Source organism: Puma concolor, chromosome D1 (assembly GCF_028749965.1).
Source record: "Puma concolor isolate L17-30 chromosome D1, mPumCon1.1.hap2, whole genome shotgun sequence".
Taxonomy (NCBI): domain Eukaryota; kingdom Metazoa; phylum Chordata; class Mammalia; order Carnivora; family Felidae; genus Puma; species Puma concolor.
Window position 1 is genome coordinate 116,233,592 of NC_141676.1, and position 22,526 is coordinate 116,256,117.

The window sequence follows — 22,526 nt, forward strand, 5'->3', positions numbered from 1 at the left end:
TAATCCTTACCTAGAATAATTTGCTTCAGGGTCTCTGATTAAATTTCTGATCTCAGGGTGCCTGGGTGGCTGTCAGTTGATCGTCTGACCTCGGCTCAGGTCATGATCTCATGTTTTGTGAGTTCGAGCCCCACATCAGGCACTGTGCTGACAGCTCAGAGCCTGGAGCCTCCTTCGGATTCTGTGTCTCCCTCTCTCTGATCACGCTCTGTCTCTCTCTCTCAAAAATAAACATTAAAAAAAAAATTTCTGATCTCATCATGGGCGCCTGAGTGGCTCAGTTGTTTAAGCGTCCGACTTTGGCTTAGGTCATGATCTTAACGGTTTGTGAGTTTGAGCCCTGCATCGGGCTCTGTGCTGACAGCTCAGAGCCTGGAGCCCACTTTGGATTCTTTGTTTTCCTCTCTCTCTGCCCTGCCCCCACTTGCACTCTGTCTTTCGCTCTGTCTCAAAAATAAACAAACATTTAAAAAAAACTTCTGATCTCATGAAAACTAGATGTACTGTAAGGTAAGAACACTAGGGCTGTAATACAAAATCCTGCCTCTGCTTTAATCTAGCTATGTTATCTCAAGCTATAATTTCACTTATAATGTATATCAATGTCCTTATCCATTAAATGTAGGAGTTAAACTCAATTGTATCTTTGGTTCTTTCTAGTAATCACATTTCTTATTCTTTGAAGATATTCTTGATACTACCTGGAAAAGGAAAAAAAAATGCATCCTGTTTGAAATCATATTTCAAAGGATTTATATGCTGACATCATTTGGCTTTTTAAGAAATCCAAGTAAAACTGCCTGTAGAAATGTGTACAAATTATGGGTATACAGATCCCATATAAACACCCAGAGTGCACAGCCATCCAAATCAAAAAGAAGTAAAACCAGCACTGAGAATGCGTCCCTCCTTCCCTGTTTTCACATACCGCCCCCCACCAGAGATTTGCTTGTTCTTGATAGAAGATGAATATAAACCTGATAGAAATGGAATGTGTGTTTTTGTGACTGGCTTCTTTTGCACAGTATTATGGCGTGAGACTCATCTATGTTACTGTTTCCTAGCAGTGGCTCCCTGATTTTCATTCATTGTGGTGTTTCATGGAATGAGTGATGTGATTTCATTTTCTTTCTCTATCAGTGTTGAAGGACTTCTGAGGTAATTTCAGGTCCTGGCTATACAGCTCGTGGACATGTCTTTTTCTGTCAGACTGGAATTGTGGGGTTACAGGACATGCCCATCACAGTTGACCCTTGAACAACTCAGACCTCTGTGTGGCCAAAACTCTGCAATGTTTGGCTCCCTCACAACTGAACTAAGAGCCTGCTGCTAACAAAGAAGTCTCATTGATAACAGAAACACTAGATGAACACGTATCTTGTAAGTCATACATATTATATGCTGTATTCTCACAGTAAAGTCAACTACAGAAAAGAAAACGATACGAAAATCATAAGAGAAAATACATTTACAGTCCTGTGCTGCAGACATCCACTTGTAACTGGGCCGGTGCAGTTCAAATCTGTGTTGTTCAAGGTTAATTGAATTTAACTTTAGCAGATATGAGAGTTTCTAGGTGTGTCACATCTTTGCCAACACTTAGTATTGGATCTTTTTTTTTTTTTATTTTTTTTTCAACATTTATTTATTTTTGGGACAGAGAGAGACAGAGCATGAACGGGGGAGGGGCAGAGAGAGAGGGAGACACAGAATCGGAAGCAGGCTTCAGGCTCTGAGCCATCAGCCCAGAGCCTGACGCGGGGCTCGAACTCACGGACCGCAAGATCGTGACCTGGCTGAAGTCGGACGCTCAACCGACTGCGCCACCCAGGCGCCCCAGTATTGGATCTTTTTAATTTCAGCCATGCTGCTGTACGTAGTTGTATCTAATTGTTTTAATGTGGATCTTCCTGAGGACTGAACCTGAGATCTTATCATGTTTATTGACCTTTTGGCTATCCTCCTATATGAAAAACATATTATTACTATTATTATTATTATTATTTTGAGAGAGAGAGAGGCGGAATATCCCAAGCAGGCTCCACACCCAGCACTGAGCCTGGCACAGGGCTCAATCTCACAACCACAAGATCACGACCCGAGCCAAAATCAAGACTCAGCTGCTTAACCAAGCCACCCAGGCGCCCCTGAAAATCTTATTTAAATATATATATACATACATATATATATATATATATATATATATATATATATATATATATACATTTTTTTTTATTAAAAAAAATTTTTTTTCAACGTTTATTTATTTTTGGGACAGAGACAGACAGAGCATGAACGGGGGAGGGGCAGAGAGAGAGGGAGACACAGAATCGGAAACAGGCTCCAGGCTCTGAGCCATCCGCCCAGAGCCTGATGCAGGGCTCGAACTCACGGACCGCGAGATCGTGACCTGGCTGAAGTCGGACGCTTAGCCGACTGCGCCACCCAGGCGCCCCAAAATATTTTGTTTTAAAAAATGGGTGTGCTGGTCTTTCTGATGTACCACCTAGTTTACAGTCCCATCGTTCAGTCAAATACTATTGTAGGTGTTGCTGTGCAGGTATTCTATAGATGGTTTTAGCTCAATCAATTTGCTTTAAGTAAGGGGGATTACCTTGGATAATCTGTGTGCGTCTGATTCAATCAGTTCAAAGGTCTTAAAAGCAGGACTGAGGCTTCCTTGAGAGAATACAAAGTTCAGCCTGTGGACCACAACTTTCAGTGCATCCCTGTGAGCTCTGGCTTGCCCGTCCTCTTGGCCTGCCCTAAAAACGTCAAACTTGCCAGCTCTCACACTCGCGGAAGCCAGTCCCTTGCAATAAAGGTGAATACATCTCACTGGACCTGCTTCTTTGGTTGAACCCTGACTGATATGGTTGGGTTGTCTTTTTCTTATCACCTATAAGAATTCTTCATATATTCTGGATATGAGCTTTTTCTTGGTATTAGGCACTGCCAACATCTCTCTGTGGTTTACCTTTCCATTATCTTACAGGTGCTTTTGGATGAAAAAAATTTGTAATTTTAATGTACAATTTGTCAATCTTGCCCTTAATGGTGTTTTTTACGTTCACATAAATCTTTGCCCACCCTAAAGTCATAAACATATTCCCTACGTTATTTCCTGTTTCACTTTCCTTATTTATATCTATAGTCCATCTGGGATTGTGTGTATGGTGTGAGGTATGGGTCATTTTGCTAATTCCATACAGTGAAGGGTTCACTTGAAATGTTTAATATTTAGATAGTTTGGACAAACCACGTATTTAGCATTGTTAGTACTGGATTTTCTGAGTATGATTACGTACGAAGAACACACAACAGTTTGAGTATTTGTAGCTCTTTAAAAACAGGCTTGCCTGATAAAAAATGTTTTTAAAAAGGAGTACCTGGCTGACTCAGTCAATAGGGCATGTGACTTGATCTCCAGGTCAAGAAAAATTAAAAAGAAATATTAAAAGCAGGACTAAAAATGGGGTGCCTGGGTGGCTCAGTTGGTTAAGTGTCTGACTTCAGCTCAGGTCATGATCTCACGGTTCGTGGGTTCGAGCTACACGTCAGACTCTGTGCTGACAGTTTGAAGCCTGGAGCCTGTTTCAGATTCTGTGTCTCCCTCTCTCTCTGCCCCTCACCTTCTTGCACTCTGTCTCTCTCTCTCTCTCTCTGTCAAAAATGAATAAACATTAAAAAATATTAAAAAAAAAAAGCAGGACTAAAACTGTTAAATTCATTATATTTTCCAGTGTTCCTGCTCAACTACCCTGAAGAACTACCTCTACGATTAAATGTTAGAAACATATTCACTTCTCCAGATGAACATACATTATATTCATTCATCTGAGAATGAGAACATCATTTTAATATGCTACTCTTCCATGCTTAAGTTGTTGGGAAATTATGTTTCCTTATATTTTTCCTGATCAGCTCAGGCTCTGAAAGATGATGTTTGCTTCATACCTACATTTATTATACAGTTTTAGTACAAAACGCCTGGGACTTGGAGCCACAGGTATTTGGAGTGAAATGCTAACTTTGGTATTTATTAGCTTTTGACCTTGGGCAATTCAATTTCCTTTTTGCAAAATGGGGTTTTAAAAAATACTTATTTATCAGGCTTGTTGTGAGGCTTAAATGAGACACGAAGTGTACACTTAGCACTGTAACTGGCACAGACTAGGAACGCAAAAAAGTAACCATTATAATTAATTTATCATTACTTTAGAATATCCAATCTATATAAAGCTTTCATCTTTTTGGGGGGGGAGAAGTAGGGTGAAAACTAAAGTCACATTGTATAATGACTAGATAAAAAGACAATAAAATCTTTAGTGAGGAAAATAATTTAAAACAATGTAGGTTTTTGCCAAGAACCAGACTCTGAACTACACAGAACACACTGGGGGTCACCAGAGGGGAAGTGAGGGTGAGGGTTGGGGCAACAAGGGATGGGAATGAAGGAGGGCACTTGTCCTGATGAGAAGAAAATAAAATGAAAAAAACAATTTAGCTTTTTATAGATAACTACTGAAGATTTTTAGATTGGAGTCTTTGCATTTAGCTGATATGACTTGTGTCCATCAATTTAAGAAAAATTTGGGTGATGACCAAGCACCATGTAATGAATTACAATAAAAGCCCTCTGTCCTTAAAATCTCACAGTCTAATTATAGAAGAGTTTGAATATTAAAATTTAAACTGACTCCCTCTTTACATCATTTTAGTATTTAGTCATACCTTTGGGAAAAGGAAAGAATTGCTTTTCTGACTTTTTCCCAAGTCCTATCTATTTCTCAATAGGCAACTGATTACTACTGGTAGGCAAATTTATGGGCTTCTAGTCCATTCCTCCAGAGGAAAATAGCTTCACCAGGAGTTAACCAGCTACTAAGGGTGATGGCATTTTATAGGGAACTGATTTTCAAAAATGTATAAAGGAATGCTATCATTCCCCCATAGGTAACCCAGCATACATAACACCTAAAAGTAGAGCAGCCGCTCTTTTGGAAAGGGAATGGGAAGGTCAAACGCCACCTATGATTAGCTTGTAAGTATTCAATTTAACATTTCAAAGAAAAATGAAAGAAAGTATTATAATCACATTTACTTACCTATTTAGAATAATTAATTAAAAATATTTTTCTCTGTGCTTATTTTGACAGAAATTTTGACTATAATACTGGGGTAATGTAATGACAGAAAGATATGGGATAAGAATTGGACCCTGTTCTTTGTTTTTCCTCTTTTATTTATTTTTTGTTTTTTTGTTTTTTTAATTTTTTTTTTTTAAAGTTTATTTATTTTTGAGACAGAGAGACAGAGCATGAACGGGGGAGGAGCAGAGAGAGAGGGAGACACAGAATCGGAAGTAGGCTCCAGGCTCTGGGCCATCAGCCCAGAGATCTCACGGACGGTGAGATCGTGACCTGAGCTGAAGTCGGACGCTTAACCGACTGAGCCACCCAGGCGCCCCTGTTTTTCCTCTTTTAAACTAACAAGAAAAGTCACAGAAAAAAATGGAGGCTGGGAAAAGTTTCTAATTTTAGTTGAGCAAAGGTTGGGTCATTCTCTTAAAAGCTTCAGCTAGATAGACAAGGATAGAATATTAAGGGAGATTAGTAATTTGTATTTACTTTTAAACATTTTTCTTAAAAATGTTTATTTTTGAGAGAGACAGCATGAGTAGGGGAGAGGCAGAGAGAGAGAGAGGGAGACACAGAATCTGAAGCAGGCTCCAGGCTCCGAGATGTCACCACAGGGCCCGCCATGGGGCTTGAACCCACGGACCGTGAGATTATGACCTGAGCTGAAGTCAGATGCTTAACCAAGTGAACCACCCAGGTGCCTCATGAGATTAGTTATTTTTATAAGGCTAAGTTATTACTTAATATTATATCTATAGGGTGTACACAGCCATACCTCAATGAGAAAAATTTCACATGAATTTAAAAGCTGTATGCTTTATCTATAAAAATATCTAAGTTTTTTCTTACCAGCAGCCTTTTCATTTTGACCCAGGATATTATTTCGTCTTTTCCACAAGGGAACAGATTCTTCTTTAGTAGTTCTAAGAGTCACAGTGTGATGACTTTCTTCATAAACAGGACATCTGTGGGTGCAGTGAAACACCCCACCTTGCTGGGCAACCGTTAGCGTGCCGTCTGAAAGATGTATTTTTGCTAAAGTTCGGCACTCAGGAGAACAGTATGGCAGAGAAGGCATCGTAGTGGCTAATTCAGAGCAAACATCTGAGGGCGGAAAACTACTTTCTTGATTCCATTCATTTAACCTGTGTTCTGTTGGAAGCACAGGTTGTGAATTAAAATAGTTTTGTGTCATGACGTTTTGAGAATTTTCAAGTGTTACTGATGGACACTGAGACACCTGTGTATCTTTACCACCCCTCATATGCGACGGAGACTTAGGGGGAGGATGAGGCACAGTCAGTCTACCCCGAGCTGGTAAAAATACGTCAGCTTTGCTTGCGGACTGTGGCCGAACGACAGTGCCTTTTCTGCTGGTACACGCAGAGTGTGCCTGGGCTTGAGCACATCTTGTTCTCCTCACGACTTTTGCGCCACCTCTTCGTGGGTGAGCTTTCTGAGCTTTAGAATTACCACTAGGTATAGGGGCTTGGCTTTCCTCTTTTTCTGAGGCTGGCCACGCTTGTTTAGCAACATCATAACCTGAAGGTATGAGACAGCTCCGAGGCACATGGTCTGTTTCAGGTTCTCCTAAAGCAGCGGCATTTTCAGAGATAGAGCCCTCCGTGGGCTTTGTTCCCTCAGCAGAATTCACAGGACAGGCAGGAGCGTTAATGATGTTGCTGGCAGCACCACTTTTAGGCTGAACGTGGAATGGTTGAGACCACTGTTGAGATAGTTCTGTTCTCTTCTTCAATGAATGAGTATCCGCAGCAGTTTTTTCTGTATCTCCAGTTTCATCAAACCACCTCAGTTTTTTAATAGTCTTTGGTATTTCTGTACCTTTTTCTTTTGTTAATTCAATACTATCTCTGATAGCTGCTGCTCTTTGATTTCCGAACTTAAAGCTTCGGTTTATAACTAGTGCCTTAAAACAATCGTGTTCGTATTTAGATTCCTTTTTTAAAATACTTTTAAGAAACCTTACACCGTTTCTCTCATGAATGGTGTATTTCATTTTCTTGTGCTGACCGACTAAGTCGCAGTTAGAGACTACGTTAGACACTGATGTTGATGTTTCCGCTATTTTTTGTTTTCTATCTTTTGAATCAGAGTTGTGAGGTATATAGGCAACTTGAAAATCATCTGAAAATAAAGGCCAGTCTTCCTTATTACAATTAAAATATTTTATCTTCTCATCTGTTACATTTTTCAATTCTCCTAACTTATCAGAACACTGCACTGGGTCGATTTCTTTTATACGTAGGCTGCTGTTTGGTAGGGGCCTAGCTGATTGCATATTAGGCAAAAACAAAGGTGTCGCCGTGGGTACAAATGAAGTAGGAACTGAAGTAGTTCTATTTTCCTGTATTAATTCGGAATTTTTCCCTTGGTCTGTAGTTGCAGCCGTTTCCTGTGTTAGGGAGTCTGGAGTGGTGCGGTTAGAGAACCTGCTGAACTTAAATGCCGGGCTCTCAGTAACAGAGGGTCTCTCTCTTCTGAACACTCCAGTAGAGGACTGAGTTGTTCTCACAGCGCTGGTTTTGGAGACCTCTTTGTTTTTTCCATCTTGTACACATACGGGAGGACTATACACAAAGGTTACTGAATTATTAGCAGTATTTGCGACTCTTTCCACAGGTGGATTTTGTTCTGTACCGTTAAAACGTTCACAAGAAGATAGGACATTAGGTTTACTTAAAATATCTGAGAAAGGAGTGACAGTCCGAGTATCTGGATCATGTACATTTATGAGCCAATTATTTATATGTTGAGTTTTAGAGAGTGACAGTTTATCTTCATCAAAGCAGCTTAGATTTGTTGATTGTAGATTTACTGATTTGAGAGAAACAGAATTTTGCTGGTTTGATGTGGAAAGCTCCTTGTTAATTGTTAAATATATTTCTTCATGTTCCCCAGCCTCGAGACTGTCTATACTTGAGAGGGTTTCAGAGTTTGTTATTTGATTAACTTCATCACAAAATTTCTGAAAGAAAAAAAAAAACCCATTGTTCCATAGCTTAGAACTTTTCAAATGCCAAAATTTATGATTCAACACCCCACTGTTACTGAGACCTATTGTCCTTGGCATATAAAATAATGACTACAAACACTGTAAGTATATAAATAGTCTATATCCCTGGAGTAGTCCTCAGAGTGAAAAAGAGGGAGCCAACAAAGACTTACAATAAAGTGTGTTTGCTTTAATTTCTACACCTGAACTAACTACCTAATTATTCTAGTCACAGTTCTAGCTTAGAAAATAATTTTGCTATTGCTATTCCATTTGGAGTATTGAGTTTCTTGAAAGTTTCATAACAGCAAGTGAAAATTCTGAAAAATAGTTATTTACAAATGGTATTTTTTCCCCTGAAACCTTCACTGGATTTGCATGAGATCCCTAAAGTTCTGTGACCCTAACGTGAGCTTCCTGTAGGTAGGGCTACATCTTTGTATAACAGTTAATCTTGTGGCCTATCCAGTCGAGTTCTCCACTCCGGCTGCATAGTGCAATCACATAAGGAGCTTCGTAGAAATAACTAGGCCTGGGTCCTGCTGCTTTAAGACTGGTATGGGGTTCATGTATTGGTATTTTTGTTTTAAAGTTCCCCAGGTAATTCTAATGTGGATGTAGAATTGAGAATTCTGGATTTTAATGACTCCTTTTCTAAGACTTAAAACAGTAATAATTTCTATGAATTTCATAGACATTCTCATCACTATTTCAATGAAATTTAATGGAACTTATCAGTCTTTAATAAAGTTTCATGATTACTTCAAAGTAAGGTATATGTTTAAAGATATTTCTAATTTCTCACATATACCTAGAATGTACTGATCTGTATCACATATCAATAAATATATTCAAGAGGATTTTAGATTGTAAATCCTAGTCAAAAAGTTAAATGGACTCAAAAGGAAATCATTGTCCTCAAAGATTTTTCATGAATTCTAGAAAATTTAAATATTCTGATCCTAAACAAAAATATACTATTTTTCTAGCCCATTAAATAAATGAAGAAACCCAGGAAACTGATTACAGAATAAAAATATCTTAGTTTGTATAGTTGATGCTCATTGATATATTATCATGAAGTAAGTTTTGAAAAAGATTCATGAGAGTTTGATATTCCTAGCGTTTACCACCTACTTCTCACATCCTTCAGGACTATGGGGTCTTTTTAAAGCGATGGTCGGTCACTAGCCTAATCGGGAGAACAAAACAGAGCTTAGGTCCTTCACTGCCTGTTTCTGCAGATGAGCTGTTTTAATAGATAATGATAAGGAAACCCAGGAGGGCTTCCTTTGAGTTTACATGTAATAAGATGTAGAAATCTGGGTTTGAGGGTCTTTCTAGATGTATGTGTGATATTCATGGCTCTAAGATTTCTGTTGTCATAGGTCTCTGATGGCCTCATATCCCAAAGCACCTGGAAAGAAGTTTAGTAATTTCTGATTTCACTAAACTATTTTTTCCCCCAGATTTTTTTCTCATACCTAAGAAATGAAACCTATAATCAGCTTCAACTTCTGCTTGTAAGTTACTGATGTAGCTGTACTAATTTATTGTTGTCTTTCAGTATTTCTGTGTTTTAGTTTTAAAATCAACCTTATTGAGGTAAACTTATCTACTAAATGCATTTTAAATGTATATAGTTTGATGGATTTTGACGAATTATTTACCCAGACCCACCATACCTAACGTGAAAGTCCGTACCTGTCCACCACTAACCACCATTAATCTGCTGTCACTACAGAACTGAGTTCTCATCTGGCATCATTTTCCTTCTGCCTGAAAAACTTCCAGTGGCATTTCTTCTAGCTCAGATGCTGGTGTAGCACAGTGGTGTTCAGCTTGTTTAAGATGCCTATTTTGCCTTTGTTCTAGAAGGATACTGTTAGCTGGATACGGGATTCTAGGTTGGAAGTTTTCTGTTCTTTCTCAGAACTTTAAAAATGCTTTCCTGCCTTCTGTCCTGCAGTTAATGTGGTCTGTCTTGTCTTTGTTCACCCACATGTGTAGGTGGATCTTTTTCTCTCTCTAGGTAAATTTTTCAAAATACTTTTTTAAATGGGTACAGTTGACACACACAATGCTACATCAGTTTCAGGTGTACAACACAGTCCACAAATCTGTATGTGGTGCCGTGCTCACCACCAGTGTGGCCGCCCCAGTCCCCACACAAAGCTATCACACCACTGACTACATTCCCTGTGTTGTGTAGCTGCACTGAATGTTGATGCGCCTTTGCAGGGTGTGTGTGAGTGTGTACACGTGTGCATACTTCTCCTTTGGGGAGCTTGCTGAGCTATTTGGATCTGAGGATTTACAGTTTTGCCAACTTTGAGACATTTTCAGCCATTATTTCTTTTAATACTCTGGGATTTTAATTAAATGTATGTTAGACTGCTTGCTGTCATCTCAAGATTCTATTCATTTTTTCCTGTCTTTTTTCTTACAATGCTTCGATATGGATCATTTCTACTGCCATGTATTCAAGGCCACTGATTTTTTTTTTTTTTTTTTTTTGTCTGTAAGCTTGCACTGTTAAGTCCACCCAGTGAAATTTTCATTTCAAATATTTTTCAGATCTAGAAGGTCTATTTGGTTCTTTAAAAAATATCTTTTTCCAACAGAATCATTTTTACTTTAATTCCCTAAAAATATTTACAAAAACAGTTTTAAATTCCCTGCCTGTTAATCTTTCATCTCTGCCCTCTGTGTAACTGATTATATTGACTAATTTCTCTCCTGGTTATGGGCCCTATTTTTTTTTTTTTTTTTACGTGTCTGGTAAGTTTTGATGGAATATTGGACATCATGGACCTTATGTTGTCTGACTAGATTTTAGTCTTTAAGAGACAGAGAGTGGGTTAGCTGTGGATTTTTTTGAGGCTCGTCCAGAGAATATGTCCAGTTAAAAAGCCTGAGTATAGGGCTCCTCTCATTTGTTCACCTGTTTTTGAGATCACAGCTGATAGTGCCTGTTGGCTAATGTCTAGACACAGCTGTTTCAGATACTTTATTCAGAATTATGGTTGTTTACAGCAGGAAGGCATTTCATCATAGTCTCCTGCTTTGCTATTTTTTAGCTTTGTCACAATTGGTTAGTTATTGGATAAATCAGGCCAAGGTTATGAATTTAATCTTGATACCAGCCTATTAAGAATCCCATAAAGGTGTGTAGTTACTCATGAAAAATAAAGTGCGCAAACGTTTCAAGAAAATGAGCTGAAACTCATACTCATTTGTGGGGAAAGAAAACAAAGTGAATGCCTGATCAGAGAGCTAGAACAGAAATGCCATTTCTAGCTAATTGCGACATATTTTCATTAAGAACCTAATGTCCACATGTATTATAAATTTTAAGGATGCTTTTTATAATCCAGTGTCTAACAATGATACTTATGTTACATTTTACTTAAAATAGGTTTCATTTTTGATCAGAAAATAACATTCATAAAGCATATTTTTCCAAATATGAGAGATGGCAAAAGAATAGAGAAAGCAGAGTGAAAAGTGAACAAAAGGTAGAAAAATCTAAAAAATTATTTCTGTAGTATCTGTGATGAATTTGTGTTGATTCATCCACGTGCTATCCTCGGTGAATGGCATACTTTAGTGTAGAATATGCAGAGATGGGACAGAATTATTACTAGATATTAAAATATTAACATTTATAGTTTCATACTTGCAAACTGCTTAGATGCTGATCTTCTAGGAGTTTCTGAGTTTCTTCCAGTTTAAGCTGGAACGCATCTTTGTTAGTAGCCAAGTTTGCCCTGTTGTTTTCCTTCATTTCTTTATCACAATTGATTTTGGATAAGAGATGTTTCTGATGCTTGTGACCATTTTTTGACAATGATGAAGGCAAGGCATTATCTATAGCTCTGTGAACCATACACAAAAAATATTTAGTACATTTAAATAAAGTTAGTTTCTCTCTCTATATAAATGACACATTTATGTTTGGTGTGTGTGTGTGTGTGTGTGTGTGTGTGTGTGTGTGTGTGTGTTCAGATAATCACATGTAAGGATACTGGAAGGGGAATTTAAGGCAGTCAACAGAATAAAATGGGTGTGGGATTACAGTGCCAATAAAGTACTCCAGCTTGACGTGGGAATACCCCATTATTCACGGCTTTGATTATTAAATGTTATTCCTCTATTGTTCGGGATAGAGGTAGAAGGAATTCCTATAGATATGTAGAGTCAGTCCTTAGTTCTTTAAGAGCATTCCTATCTGGATAAGAATATGCTGTATTACCCTTAGTTCTGAGTCAATGTGATAGCTGGTAGGTATTCCTATAACCCAAATAAAGTTGGTTGAGGATTCAAGCAGACAGAAAATATGAAAATTGCCTGTCAGGGGAGGCAGGAATTTCCATCCTACTTTACTAGGCTTGGGAGCCTGGGTCTTACTTAAGGAAGGACAGTATACACACTTGTTTACAAATGTAAACATGGTTTTCACGCCACAGAAAGGGTATCTTTAGTACAGGGTCTACTTCTAGTGTGCGAGTGCACCCACAAATTATTAGTGGGTGACATCACCTTCTATGAAAATTCTGCATCTTCTGGAAACTTACAGCATGTTCGATTTCAGCATATGCACACAGTGAAAAGCAAAGAACAAAGGAGCAGTGTTTCAGGGGGATGGGGAGGAAGTATACCAAAGAGCTGACTGCTGCTGCATTATAGCCAGTGGAATGGACCCCAAGGGCTTTATTCCCAATTCACTTGCATTATTCCTCATTGAGTGAGGATAAAAATGTTTAGAGGACACACGGCCACATGTACCATATACCTATCTCCAATACGCATATATGTCTTTATTTGGACAAATGGAATAGTCAGGGCCTAGATTCCTGACTACCCTCTTGTGACCACAGGGAGGGTATTTAATGCAAGCCCCTGAGACCTGGGAGTATGTTTCTCTCTCTTCCTTGTAGGCTTCCTACTCTTACAGTTTCCTTCCCCTTCAGTCACCCTTCCCAAACAGAATGTTGCTAAATCTACAAAATATCTGATAAACTCAATTTATTTACCTTTAAAGTTGACGTCTCTCAACTTTTTCTTCTCTATTTCTTTCTTCTCTATTCCACTTGCTTCTCTTCTCTTCTCTACTTTCTTCCCCCAGGGAGGAGGGTTGAGGGGATGAACAGGAATAAAAGGAGATGGGGAGGCAGGAAGAGAGGGAGAGTAAAGCACGGGGGGAAAGGAGGAAGAAACAGGACAGGCTGGAAAGGGAAAATTTAAACATGTTGGAGGCAAATATGGTGAGGGAGCTGAATGCAGAGGTGAGGAAAAAAGAGGGGTGGATGAAGGGGGTAAGGATGGAGAAGTGGGAGAGGAGAGGAAGGGAGAGGACAGAATGGATGGAGAGGATGTGGAAGTGGAAGGTGATGGAGACAAAGAGGAGCAGGGAGAGTGACAGGGAGGCAGATGGCAGGGGACTGAGGCCAGAGGATGGTCTACAAAGGCCTGGGACAGATCTGACAATGTTGTGGTTTGTGGAACAGACCGCTGGGCTGACCGGAAAGGATCTAAGATAGTGGGATGTGCAGGCACCAGACTGGTATCAGGGAGAGTGGGGGCTGGCTGATGAGGGAGGTGACTGGGTAAACAGGAAGGCTTCAAAGCAGGGAGAGCTTCCATGGGGACTGGGGATACAACCAGTCGAGCTGGAAGGGAACGACGAACAAGGGCAGGCATTAGAGTGGCTGGAGTACAATGCCGTGGGGGGCAATGTCTGGGTCTGAAAGTTTTGTAGAATAACTGGCCTTGTGAGTCAGGATCAGGGATGACCACAGAACTTCGGGGTGGGTGGGGCACACGGTCAGGTTGGCCAGAAGGCATTGGGGCTGGTAGACGGGGGAAGCTGCTAGAAAAGCTGGTGGTTACTGGGGCTGGGGGGTGAGGAAGATACGTGACCGGGGAGGACAGTATTGGGGCTGGTAAAAAGGTCTTCGGAGGAACAGAGGGGACAGCCAGGCGGGCAGGCAGGGCTTGGGGCTGGTGGGGGGTAGAAACAGTGGGACAGCTAGGGAGGATCTGGGAACGGTGGGATAGCAGTGGGGCCCGCACAGGAGACAGCTGAACAGGTAAGCAGGGATAAGGTGTGGGAACAGCTGGACAGGCAGGAATGGATCTGCACAGGTGGAAAAGCATTTGGACAGGCAGGTAGAGAGACAGCCTCATTAAGATGTTTTTTGTTGTTGACATTCATTAGGCTGTCTCTAGGCTCTTGATTCGTATCATATTTTGGTCCTGAGGGTCCATGCATGACACTCTTCTCATCACCCAGCGCCCTCGCACATGTGGGGAGAGCTGTGTGTAGTTTATTCACGACCCCTTTTCTCTTTCCTCGAAAGAGTACTTTCACCTCTTGGAGGCCTGACAGTCAACTGGATAATGAACATGGGCTAGAAAAATCTGGTTTACATTACTGGTATGGAAGGAAAACAGAGGTCCAGTGGACCACGGCTGGGCTGTGGCCAGATTTCTCAGGGTTGCATGTGGCTCAGGATCACCTGTCTCACCACAGATACATGGATATTGGAGATAGATATCTAACATCATCATTTTAAAGTATAAAACTTTAATTTGGGGGAAATACAGCTTCTTTTACCTTATATCTACCAGAAGGGTGAAGTAAGTTATCCTTGTGATAAAGATTTGCTCATGATGGAAGGCTGATTACTTGTATTTTTAATGTTAGTTCCTTATTAATATTCTTATATCTCATTACTTCCTGAGCAACTTCTATTTTCATATGGATTTATTTCTCTGATTGTTCTTGATGCTTCAGCATTGAATGCCCTCCAGTTTTTCATACAATTTTTTTCCTTTAGATTATCACATTACCAACATCGTACTGTTATTATCTGCCACTAATATTTTCCACATTAGAACAATTGTGTTTGAGTACCAATAGAATCAATTTCCTTGGATGCTCCCTACTTCTTGGCATTACTTTATTCCTTAACACATTTTAGGTTTATATTCCACATGCAATGTATTTTTGATGTGACAATATTTGTAGCTTAATCATATTTTCAATAAATAGTACAAATAAGTATTTCTATTAATACCTGATCCTCAATATTCTGATATTTCATATTTGTATAGCACTTTATAATTTACAAAACATTTTCATACATATTATTTAATACCGTTATCTGTGGAGAAAAATTCACCTTTTTAATAAGTAAGCCATAGTGCTCTCTCTGTAAATTTGTTATATACAAATTATAAAATTTCTCTGTATACATTTGTTGTTTTCTAAATACGTAACATTTATGTGTGTGTGAGTGCATATATATATACATATATATATGTATATATATATATGTATGTATATATACATACATGGGTATAGATGTCATGAAGTCATGGTCAAAAGAATATATTACAATAGCATATGAAAATGATATACTCTAGTTTAGAATGGAGAGCACGTCTCATAAAACAAAGATGATGTGTGCTATTTAATGGTCCTAGCCCAGATTGGGTGTAGTGCTAGCTACGTTTGCTACAGGGAAATCAAAGTTATTCTGATACTTCATCTCTTCTAAGACTCTAAAGAACTGTACACTGTTGAGCAAAAAAGGTCTAGCCTTTCATTCCTAGTACTAAAGAGCCTTTTTTATTGAAAATATCTGATATCACAAAGGATAACAACTGATACGTGGGAAGAGAAAGCTGTGAGTAAGGAAAACCTGTATACAAAAATGCATATTACTTTTATACTAAACGACTGGGATTTTTTATTACTCTAAATTCCTCCCGGACCCTAAAAGCTCCTGTAAATGTCTGTCATCTTCCCCTTCCTGCCGAGTACTCTGAAAGTCTATTGCTGTCCCTGCCTCGACTCCCACTTGTCCCTCAGCCGCTGCCAGCTGGCCTCCACCTCCGCTGCTCGGGGCCCAGCTCTCGCTCGTGATTGACGAACTGACCGAACAGCTGCAAACACGGACACTTCCCGACTGGAATCCCCTGGTCCTCATGCCATTGCTCTCCTGGTTATTTCCCTACGTCCCCGGGTGTTCCTTCTCACGTTCCCTCTTGAGCTCCTCTCTTTGCTTGTCCTTTAGACACTGGATTATTTTATAGTAAACTTTAAAGAATTTATTTCAACTTCATTTACTTATATTTCTTGGAATGGGAATATGTATATTATTCACCAATAAATGCTTACTGCTTTAAATTTACAATTACCTTACTTGCAGAAACTTAAAAATTATTCCAATTAAATGAAAAAAAAGTACAAAAAAATTTCTTTTGCATTTTTACAGCAGCCAAAACTTGTAACCAAAACTTGTCAGCGGCTGTTTCCTAAGCTTAAAGCATTCTGACTTCATACCTTGATTATCAACAGCAGGGGAAGAAAGACCATAGCTTTTACACTGCACCTAGCACAGTCTCCCTTCTGGGCACTCACAGCTTGATCCTAGATTATTATTTTACTGTTCAAACACAGCCAATTGCTCAAACTTTCAAGAAAGTTTAGGCGCACCTGGGTGGCTCAGTCCATTAAGCGTCCCACTCCTGAGTTCAGCTCAGGTCATATTCTCATGGCTCGCAAGATGGAGCCACAAGGTGGGCTCTGTGCTGACTGTGGAGCCTGCTTACGATTCTCTCTGTCCCTCCCCTGCTCGCTCTCACTCTCTTTTTCTACCCAGAAAAAAAAATTTTTTTAAATAAATAAAGTTTAAAAGGACTTTTGGTGCATATTACTGGTAATGCTTGCTAAGATTTAAGAACCCCCAAAATGGGAATCAGAAAATGACCCACAATTTAAAAAAAATACCCTAAGGGACTGACTACTACACAGTGCAATCTGGTGTTCAGTATCAATAGTGTTTTTGAATTAGATGGTATTTTTCACAAACCACCTCATTAAGTATCTGGTAAACACTTTGCCATTACAGTAAGTGTTGGGAGAATAAGTTCCAAAGAGAATTAATCTGATTTGCTTAACCTAACACTGCAAGACAAAATCTCCAGCATAACCAAGACTAGGAACGTATGCTGTGGGTCTGCACGCCCTTAGGGATGCTCATCTAGACTGGTACTTCGCTTCTAAAATCCAGAGAATGGCTAAACACTGAAATGGACTCCTGCTTTAAAAGCGATCTGTTGGGGTGCCAGGGAGGCTCAGTCGGTTAAGGGTCCGACTTTGGCTCAGGTCATGATCTCGCAGTCAGTGAGTTTGAGCCCCGCGTCGGGCTCTGTGCTGAAAGCTTGGAGCTAGAACTTGCTTCCGACTCTGTGTCTCCCTCTCTCTCTGCCCCTCCCCCGCTCATGCTCTCTTTCAAAATAATAAACATAAAAAAAAAAATGATTTGTTAAATGTGTTTGTAAAACTAAAAAAACTTTCCAAAAGGTCAAAAGAGATACAATTATTTTATCTCCTTACTCCAGGTAATTCTGTTAAAAAGATAGTCTGAACTCTAATTTTAATTTATAAATTTTGATGTAAAAGCTAATGTATTGAAATCCAGTAAAGTTCTGAAACTTCATTTAAATTAAAAAAAACAACTATGCATTTTGGTGAGTTTTTACAAGCTGTACTCTTGACAGAAAGAATCACTTTTTTTATCTTGCTGGGATTTTTTTTTTTTAAAAAAAATTTTTTTTTTCAACGTTTATTTATTTTTGGGACAGAGAGAGACAGAGCATGAACGGGGGAGGGGCAGAGAGAGAGGGAGACACAGAATCGGAAACAGGCTCCAGGCTCTGAGCCATCAGCCCAGAGCCCGACGCGGGGCTCGAACTCACGGACCGCGAGATCGTGACCTGGTTGAAGTCGGACGCTTAACCGACTGCGCCACCCAGGCGCCCCAATCTTGCTGGGATTTTTGAGAGTCACATGACCCACTTCCTTGCTTCTCCGTCCCTACCCTGCATACAATCCAGAGGACTGGTTGGATACACCACAGCTAGCTGACATCAAGCTACAGCTCTGGGTTTCCCTGAGTGTGGTAACTCGTGTACCTGGACACGTGTCTCACATGGACCTCGGCGGCATCGCTGCTCTGGAGCCATCGCCAGAAATACTGGTTCCTGTTTGGAAGATGGGGTTTCTGCCAGGGTGGCTCTACGCCCACCCACTGGGACCTTGTTTCCTTACAGGTGAGATGTCACTCGAGGGGCGAGGGGCATAGCAAAGACTGACCGCTTTGTGCTGAGCCACGAGGACTCCTCCTATTGAAATAGAATCTTGTCCGTTGCCATGAAGTGTGCTCTGTCCTCTAAGTGAAGCCAAACCCGGCTTGCTGTAGCTGTGGGAGTCCGATGGCCTAGCTGAACTCATGAGCCACGTCTTTAATTCCATCCATTTGTTGGCAACGATCACATCTATATTTGTGGCTGAGATTTCTAACCATGAGAAACTGACTTGGGAATATCCTACATGTGTCCCGACAGTTTGCTATCCTCTTGCCAGTTGCTCTGTCCCTTAAGCCTCTCCTTCCTTAACAATCCTTTTGATAAACGGTGTCACTACCTCGTAACTGACCAATCTCCGCCCCTTTCACTCCTCCTGAACCCCTGGTTCCAGTTCGATTCCACCTCCTAAACAGCTCTCACGAGGTCTTCATTTTCACTAAGTATCACTTGACCTGATTTTCCCACCGTTAGCCTTACCCTACTTTTGTCCATTCTGACAGTCATTCTGAAGTATATGCGTGGAATGTTTCATTCAGTAATTGTTTTTAGGACAGACTCTTTAACAAGGCCCTTGATGAGTTAACTTGTGGCTTCCTTTCAGCCAGCCTATCTGCCCCAACTCCTCTCTGTGCGCATACCGGACGGGCCGAACTGTGCTCAGTCCCGTAACACAACATGCTCTTTCATGGCATCATGCCCTTCCACACACGACTTGTTCCCTCGTCTGTGGTTCCCTCCCAGTGTTTGCCTTTCCTGAATACCCTCCTCGTCAATTAAGCTTCAGATCAAGCTCATACTCTCTGAGGAGTGTTCACGTCTCTCCACTCCACGTATTTACTGAACGCCTCCAACATGCACAGCACTGAGCCAGGAACACCACCGGCACAGCACCTGCACGTGTGACATCTAGCCTTTATCACATCCGGTTGGGGAGACACTAGTACATGTAACAAGCAACAATATACATAATCATGACTTTCAAATGTATTTCTATAGCTTGATCTCTCATTTCATCTTAGGTCAAATTGTTTTTATACATTTCTACTTGGATATTTATCCCCTCAATTCAGAAGCCTCAAATGAAATTTATTTACTTATTTAAAAAATTAAAAAAAAATGTTTATTTTTGACAGACAGAGTACAACTGGGTGAAGGGCAGAGAAAGAGAGGGAGACGGAATCCGAAGCAGGATACAGGCTCTGAGCTGTCAGCACAGAGCCCGACGTGGGGCTTGAACTCAGGAACCGCAAGATCGTGACCTGAACTTAAGTCGGAGGCTTAACCGAGTGAGCCATGCAGGCGCCCCTAGAAGCCTCAAATGAAATTCAGCAATATCTCACCAAACCAGTACTGTTTCATTTTGTTTCTTTTTAAAGTCACCAAATTACCTCAAAATTTCAGTTCCTTTTGATTTCGTTTTTTTCATTTTCTTTATTCCCTCATACACCAAACTCATAATCTAATTTCTATAATCTATTTTTATGAAATGTCTTTTCCTTCTTTCTTTTCAACTTTCTTTTAACATAAGTCCTTTTAAATTCATGGCTGTGCCTCCTGATTTTCCTGCCACTAATCACTCTGTGTTCCAATTTGTATATGTCTAGTCGATCAACATTCTTAAACTCTTATTTCTTTATGTCACTTCTCTGTTTTGTGAAAAGGCATTTTCGGGGCGCCTGGGTGGCGCAGTCGGTTAAGCGTCCGACTTCAGCCAGGTCACGATCTCGCGGTCCGGGAGTTCGAGCCCCGCGTCAGGCTCTGGGCTGATGGCTCAGAGCCTGGAGCCTGTTTCCGATTCTGTGTCTCCCTCTCTCTCTGCCCCTCCCCCGTTCATGCTCTGTCTCTCTCTGTCCCAAAAATAAATAAACGTTGAAAAAAAAAAATTTTTAAAAAAGAAAAGGCATTTTCATTTCTTCTTCTCTCATCCTTTCCTTCTAATCACTCAAAATATTTATATTCTTTAACAGATCTATCATTTCCTCGCTATACAAAATTGCACTAGTCCAGCATTGGCAGTGACGACCTCTCCTTGGAATCATCCCATTAATTTCGTCTTGTGCCCTTTGCCTTCAATGTCTCTCCATCCTTTTCATTCTCCAACACTCATACCAGTTATCTTTCTAAAACAACAGAGGATGAGATCACTCCCTGATCGATCACCTGCATGGGTTCTCTACTAGTTATAGAACAAACCTCAAACTTCCTAGCCAGAAATAAAAACATTTCACATTCAATTTCAGTCCATTTTCTGGACCATCTCCTGTCCTTCCAGCAACACGTCCTACAGTCCTGTCTTTCTGAGCGAGTCCTATTTCCTCCTACCACACTGCAGGCCTGAACAGGCCTACACTCGGCCTCTGCTTCTTCATGAGACAATGTGCACCCATCCTTTAGGACTTCTTTCCAACTTCACGATTCATACGTTGCCCTTGGCTAATATTCCCGTTACAGCTCCCCTTACACAGTGTTACGTGTGTGTTCTAACGTAACTGCAAACCTTTCCCGAGAGGAGAACCACATCTCACTCATAGTGTAACCCATGCTAATCCTCGTCCAGCTCAAACTAGGTACGCAAGATGCTCCACATGCTTGCCCTCCTCTGTCTTTCTAGACCACGTTCTGTTACTCATCAGTCTGTGGGACCTGACTGGGCCCTACATCTTTTCTGGCTATCTTTCTATCACTCTTTTCCTTTTGAAGACAAACTACGCTTCTTATCTTTACTTTCTTGCTCTCCGTGTCTTTTCAACTTCTAGTAATCTCTTTCCTGTGCCTATCACTTCATTGAAACTACTCTGACAGAGTCACCACTGTGACTTTTTTATTGTGAAATATAGTAGACGCACTGCTTCTTTTTAAAAAATTTTTTTAACGTTTTTTATTTATTTTTGAGACAGGGAGAGACAGAGCATGAACAGGGGAGGGTCAGAGAGAGGGAGACACAGAATCTGAAACAGGCTCCAGGCTCTGAGCTGTCAGCACAGAGCCCGATGCGGGGCTCGAACTCACGGACCGCGAGATCATGACCTGAGCCGAAGTCGGACGCTCAACCGACTGAGCCACCCAGGCGCCCCTAGACGCACTGCTTCTATAGTGGACACTGTCTTTTCCCCTCCAGATTCACTTTCTGGGCTTCTCCACTTCTCTCTGCCTGGCAGATACTAAATGATCCTTTGCCTTCTGATTTATGGCTCAGTTTGGTTGATGGGAGGCACAAGAGACAGGACGACAGAGGGAAGAGGCACTTGAGAACTGTCCTTTTAGCCTGACCTCTGCCCTCAGCAATGCTCCCCTACCCAGGACCACGGGCTGGCTAGCAGCCCTCTTCCACAGCAGTTGCAGAGCTTCCGGTTCAGCTCCGAGGTGGTCACGGTCATGCTGATTCTATTCTCAGTACCTGGGGCACTTCATCATTCTTTGTTGGCTTTGCACTTCCTTTATCCACCTCTTTTCTGTCACCCCTTTTTTATGTGCCACCTGTTTCATGTCAGGGTAACAAGTTTTTATGTCACTAACTCCCTGGAAGCCATTTGAACTCTACTAACTGCTTTTTTTCCAGGAAACTCCACACTTCTTTAGTTTGCATGATCCCACCCCGTCCTACGTCAACCTTCTGTTCCTATTTGTGGGCCTGTTCTCTACATCCTTAAATGTTGCTATTCTTCAGGGCTCTGCCCTACACCTGCCATCACGGTACACACTCTCCATGGCTGCGTCTCATCCATGAGCTGTGTTGAATCAACTTAAGCCTGTATCTTTCTCTCGAGCTATGAACTCATATAATTTCAATGACATATATTAGAATAGCCTCCTGTTTTGTCCTCTTCTAATCCATTATCCACATGTGTAGATTGGAATGATAAATGATAAAAGAGAAAAGCTGATCTTACCCCCCCTTCTACTTAAGATCCTTCACTGACTCGTCTCGAACTCTCAGGATAAAGTGTGCACTCCTTAGCGCACAGACGCATTTACCCCTCCAATCTCCTGCCTGGACAGGCTACTGGGATTCTGTGCTCTGGCATTCCACGTGCTCTCCTTCCCAGAGCACATCACTCCTTCTACCACTCTTGTCCTGCACACACACTCATCCCTCTGTGTCTGGAGTACCAGGGCTCACTCATTTCATAATTAATCCCTAGTCTCTTCAAAGCTTTGTTGAAGAATCTTCTATTCCATGAGGTCTTTCCTCAACTACAATGAAGACTGAG

At 40.8% G+C, this 22,526-nt stretch overlaps 1 protein-coding gene across 11 annotated transcripts in view; it reads right to left on the reverse strand.

Annotated features, from left to right (window-relative positions):
• Window positions 1–22,526, reverse strand: part of CEP126 (centrosomal protein 126) — a 104,956-nt gene that overhangs the window by 38,329 nt on the left and 44,101 nt on the right. For 8 of the 11 annotated variants that reach the window (XM_086679294.1, XM_086679292.1, XM_086679290.1 and 5 more), the window contains exons 5-6: window positions 11,834–12,032; window positions 5,991–8,127 (exon numbers count right to left, since the gene is read on the reverse strand). In XM_086679294.1, the coding sequence (XP_086535420.1) occupies window positions 5,991–8,127; window positions 11,834–12,032 (2,336 nt within the window). Of the gene's footprint in view, window positions 1–5,990; window positions 8,128–11,833; window positions 12,033–13,190; window positions 14,294–22,526 lie in introns of all 11 variants that reach the window. The other 3 variants (XM_086679298.1, XM_086679297.1, XM_086679296.1) reach the window with 3 other exon arrangements.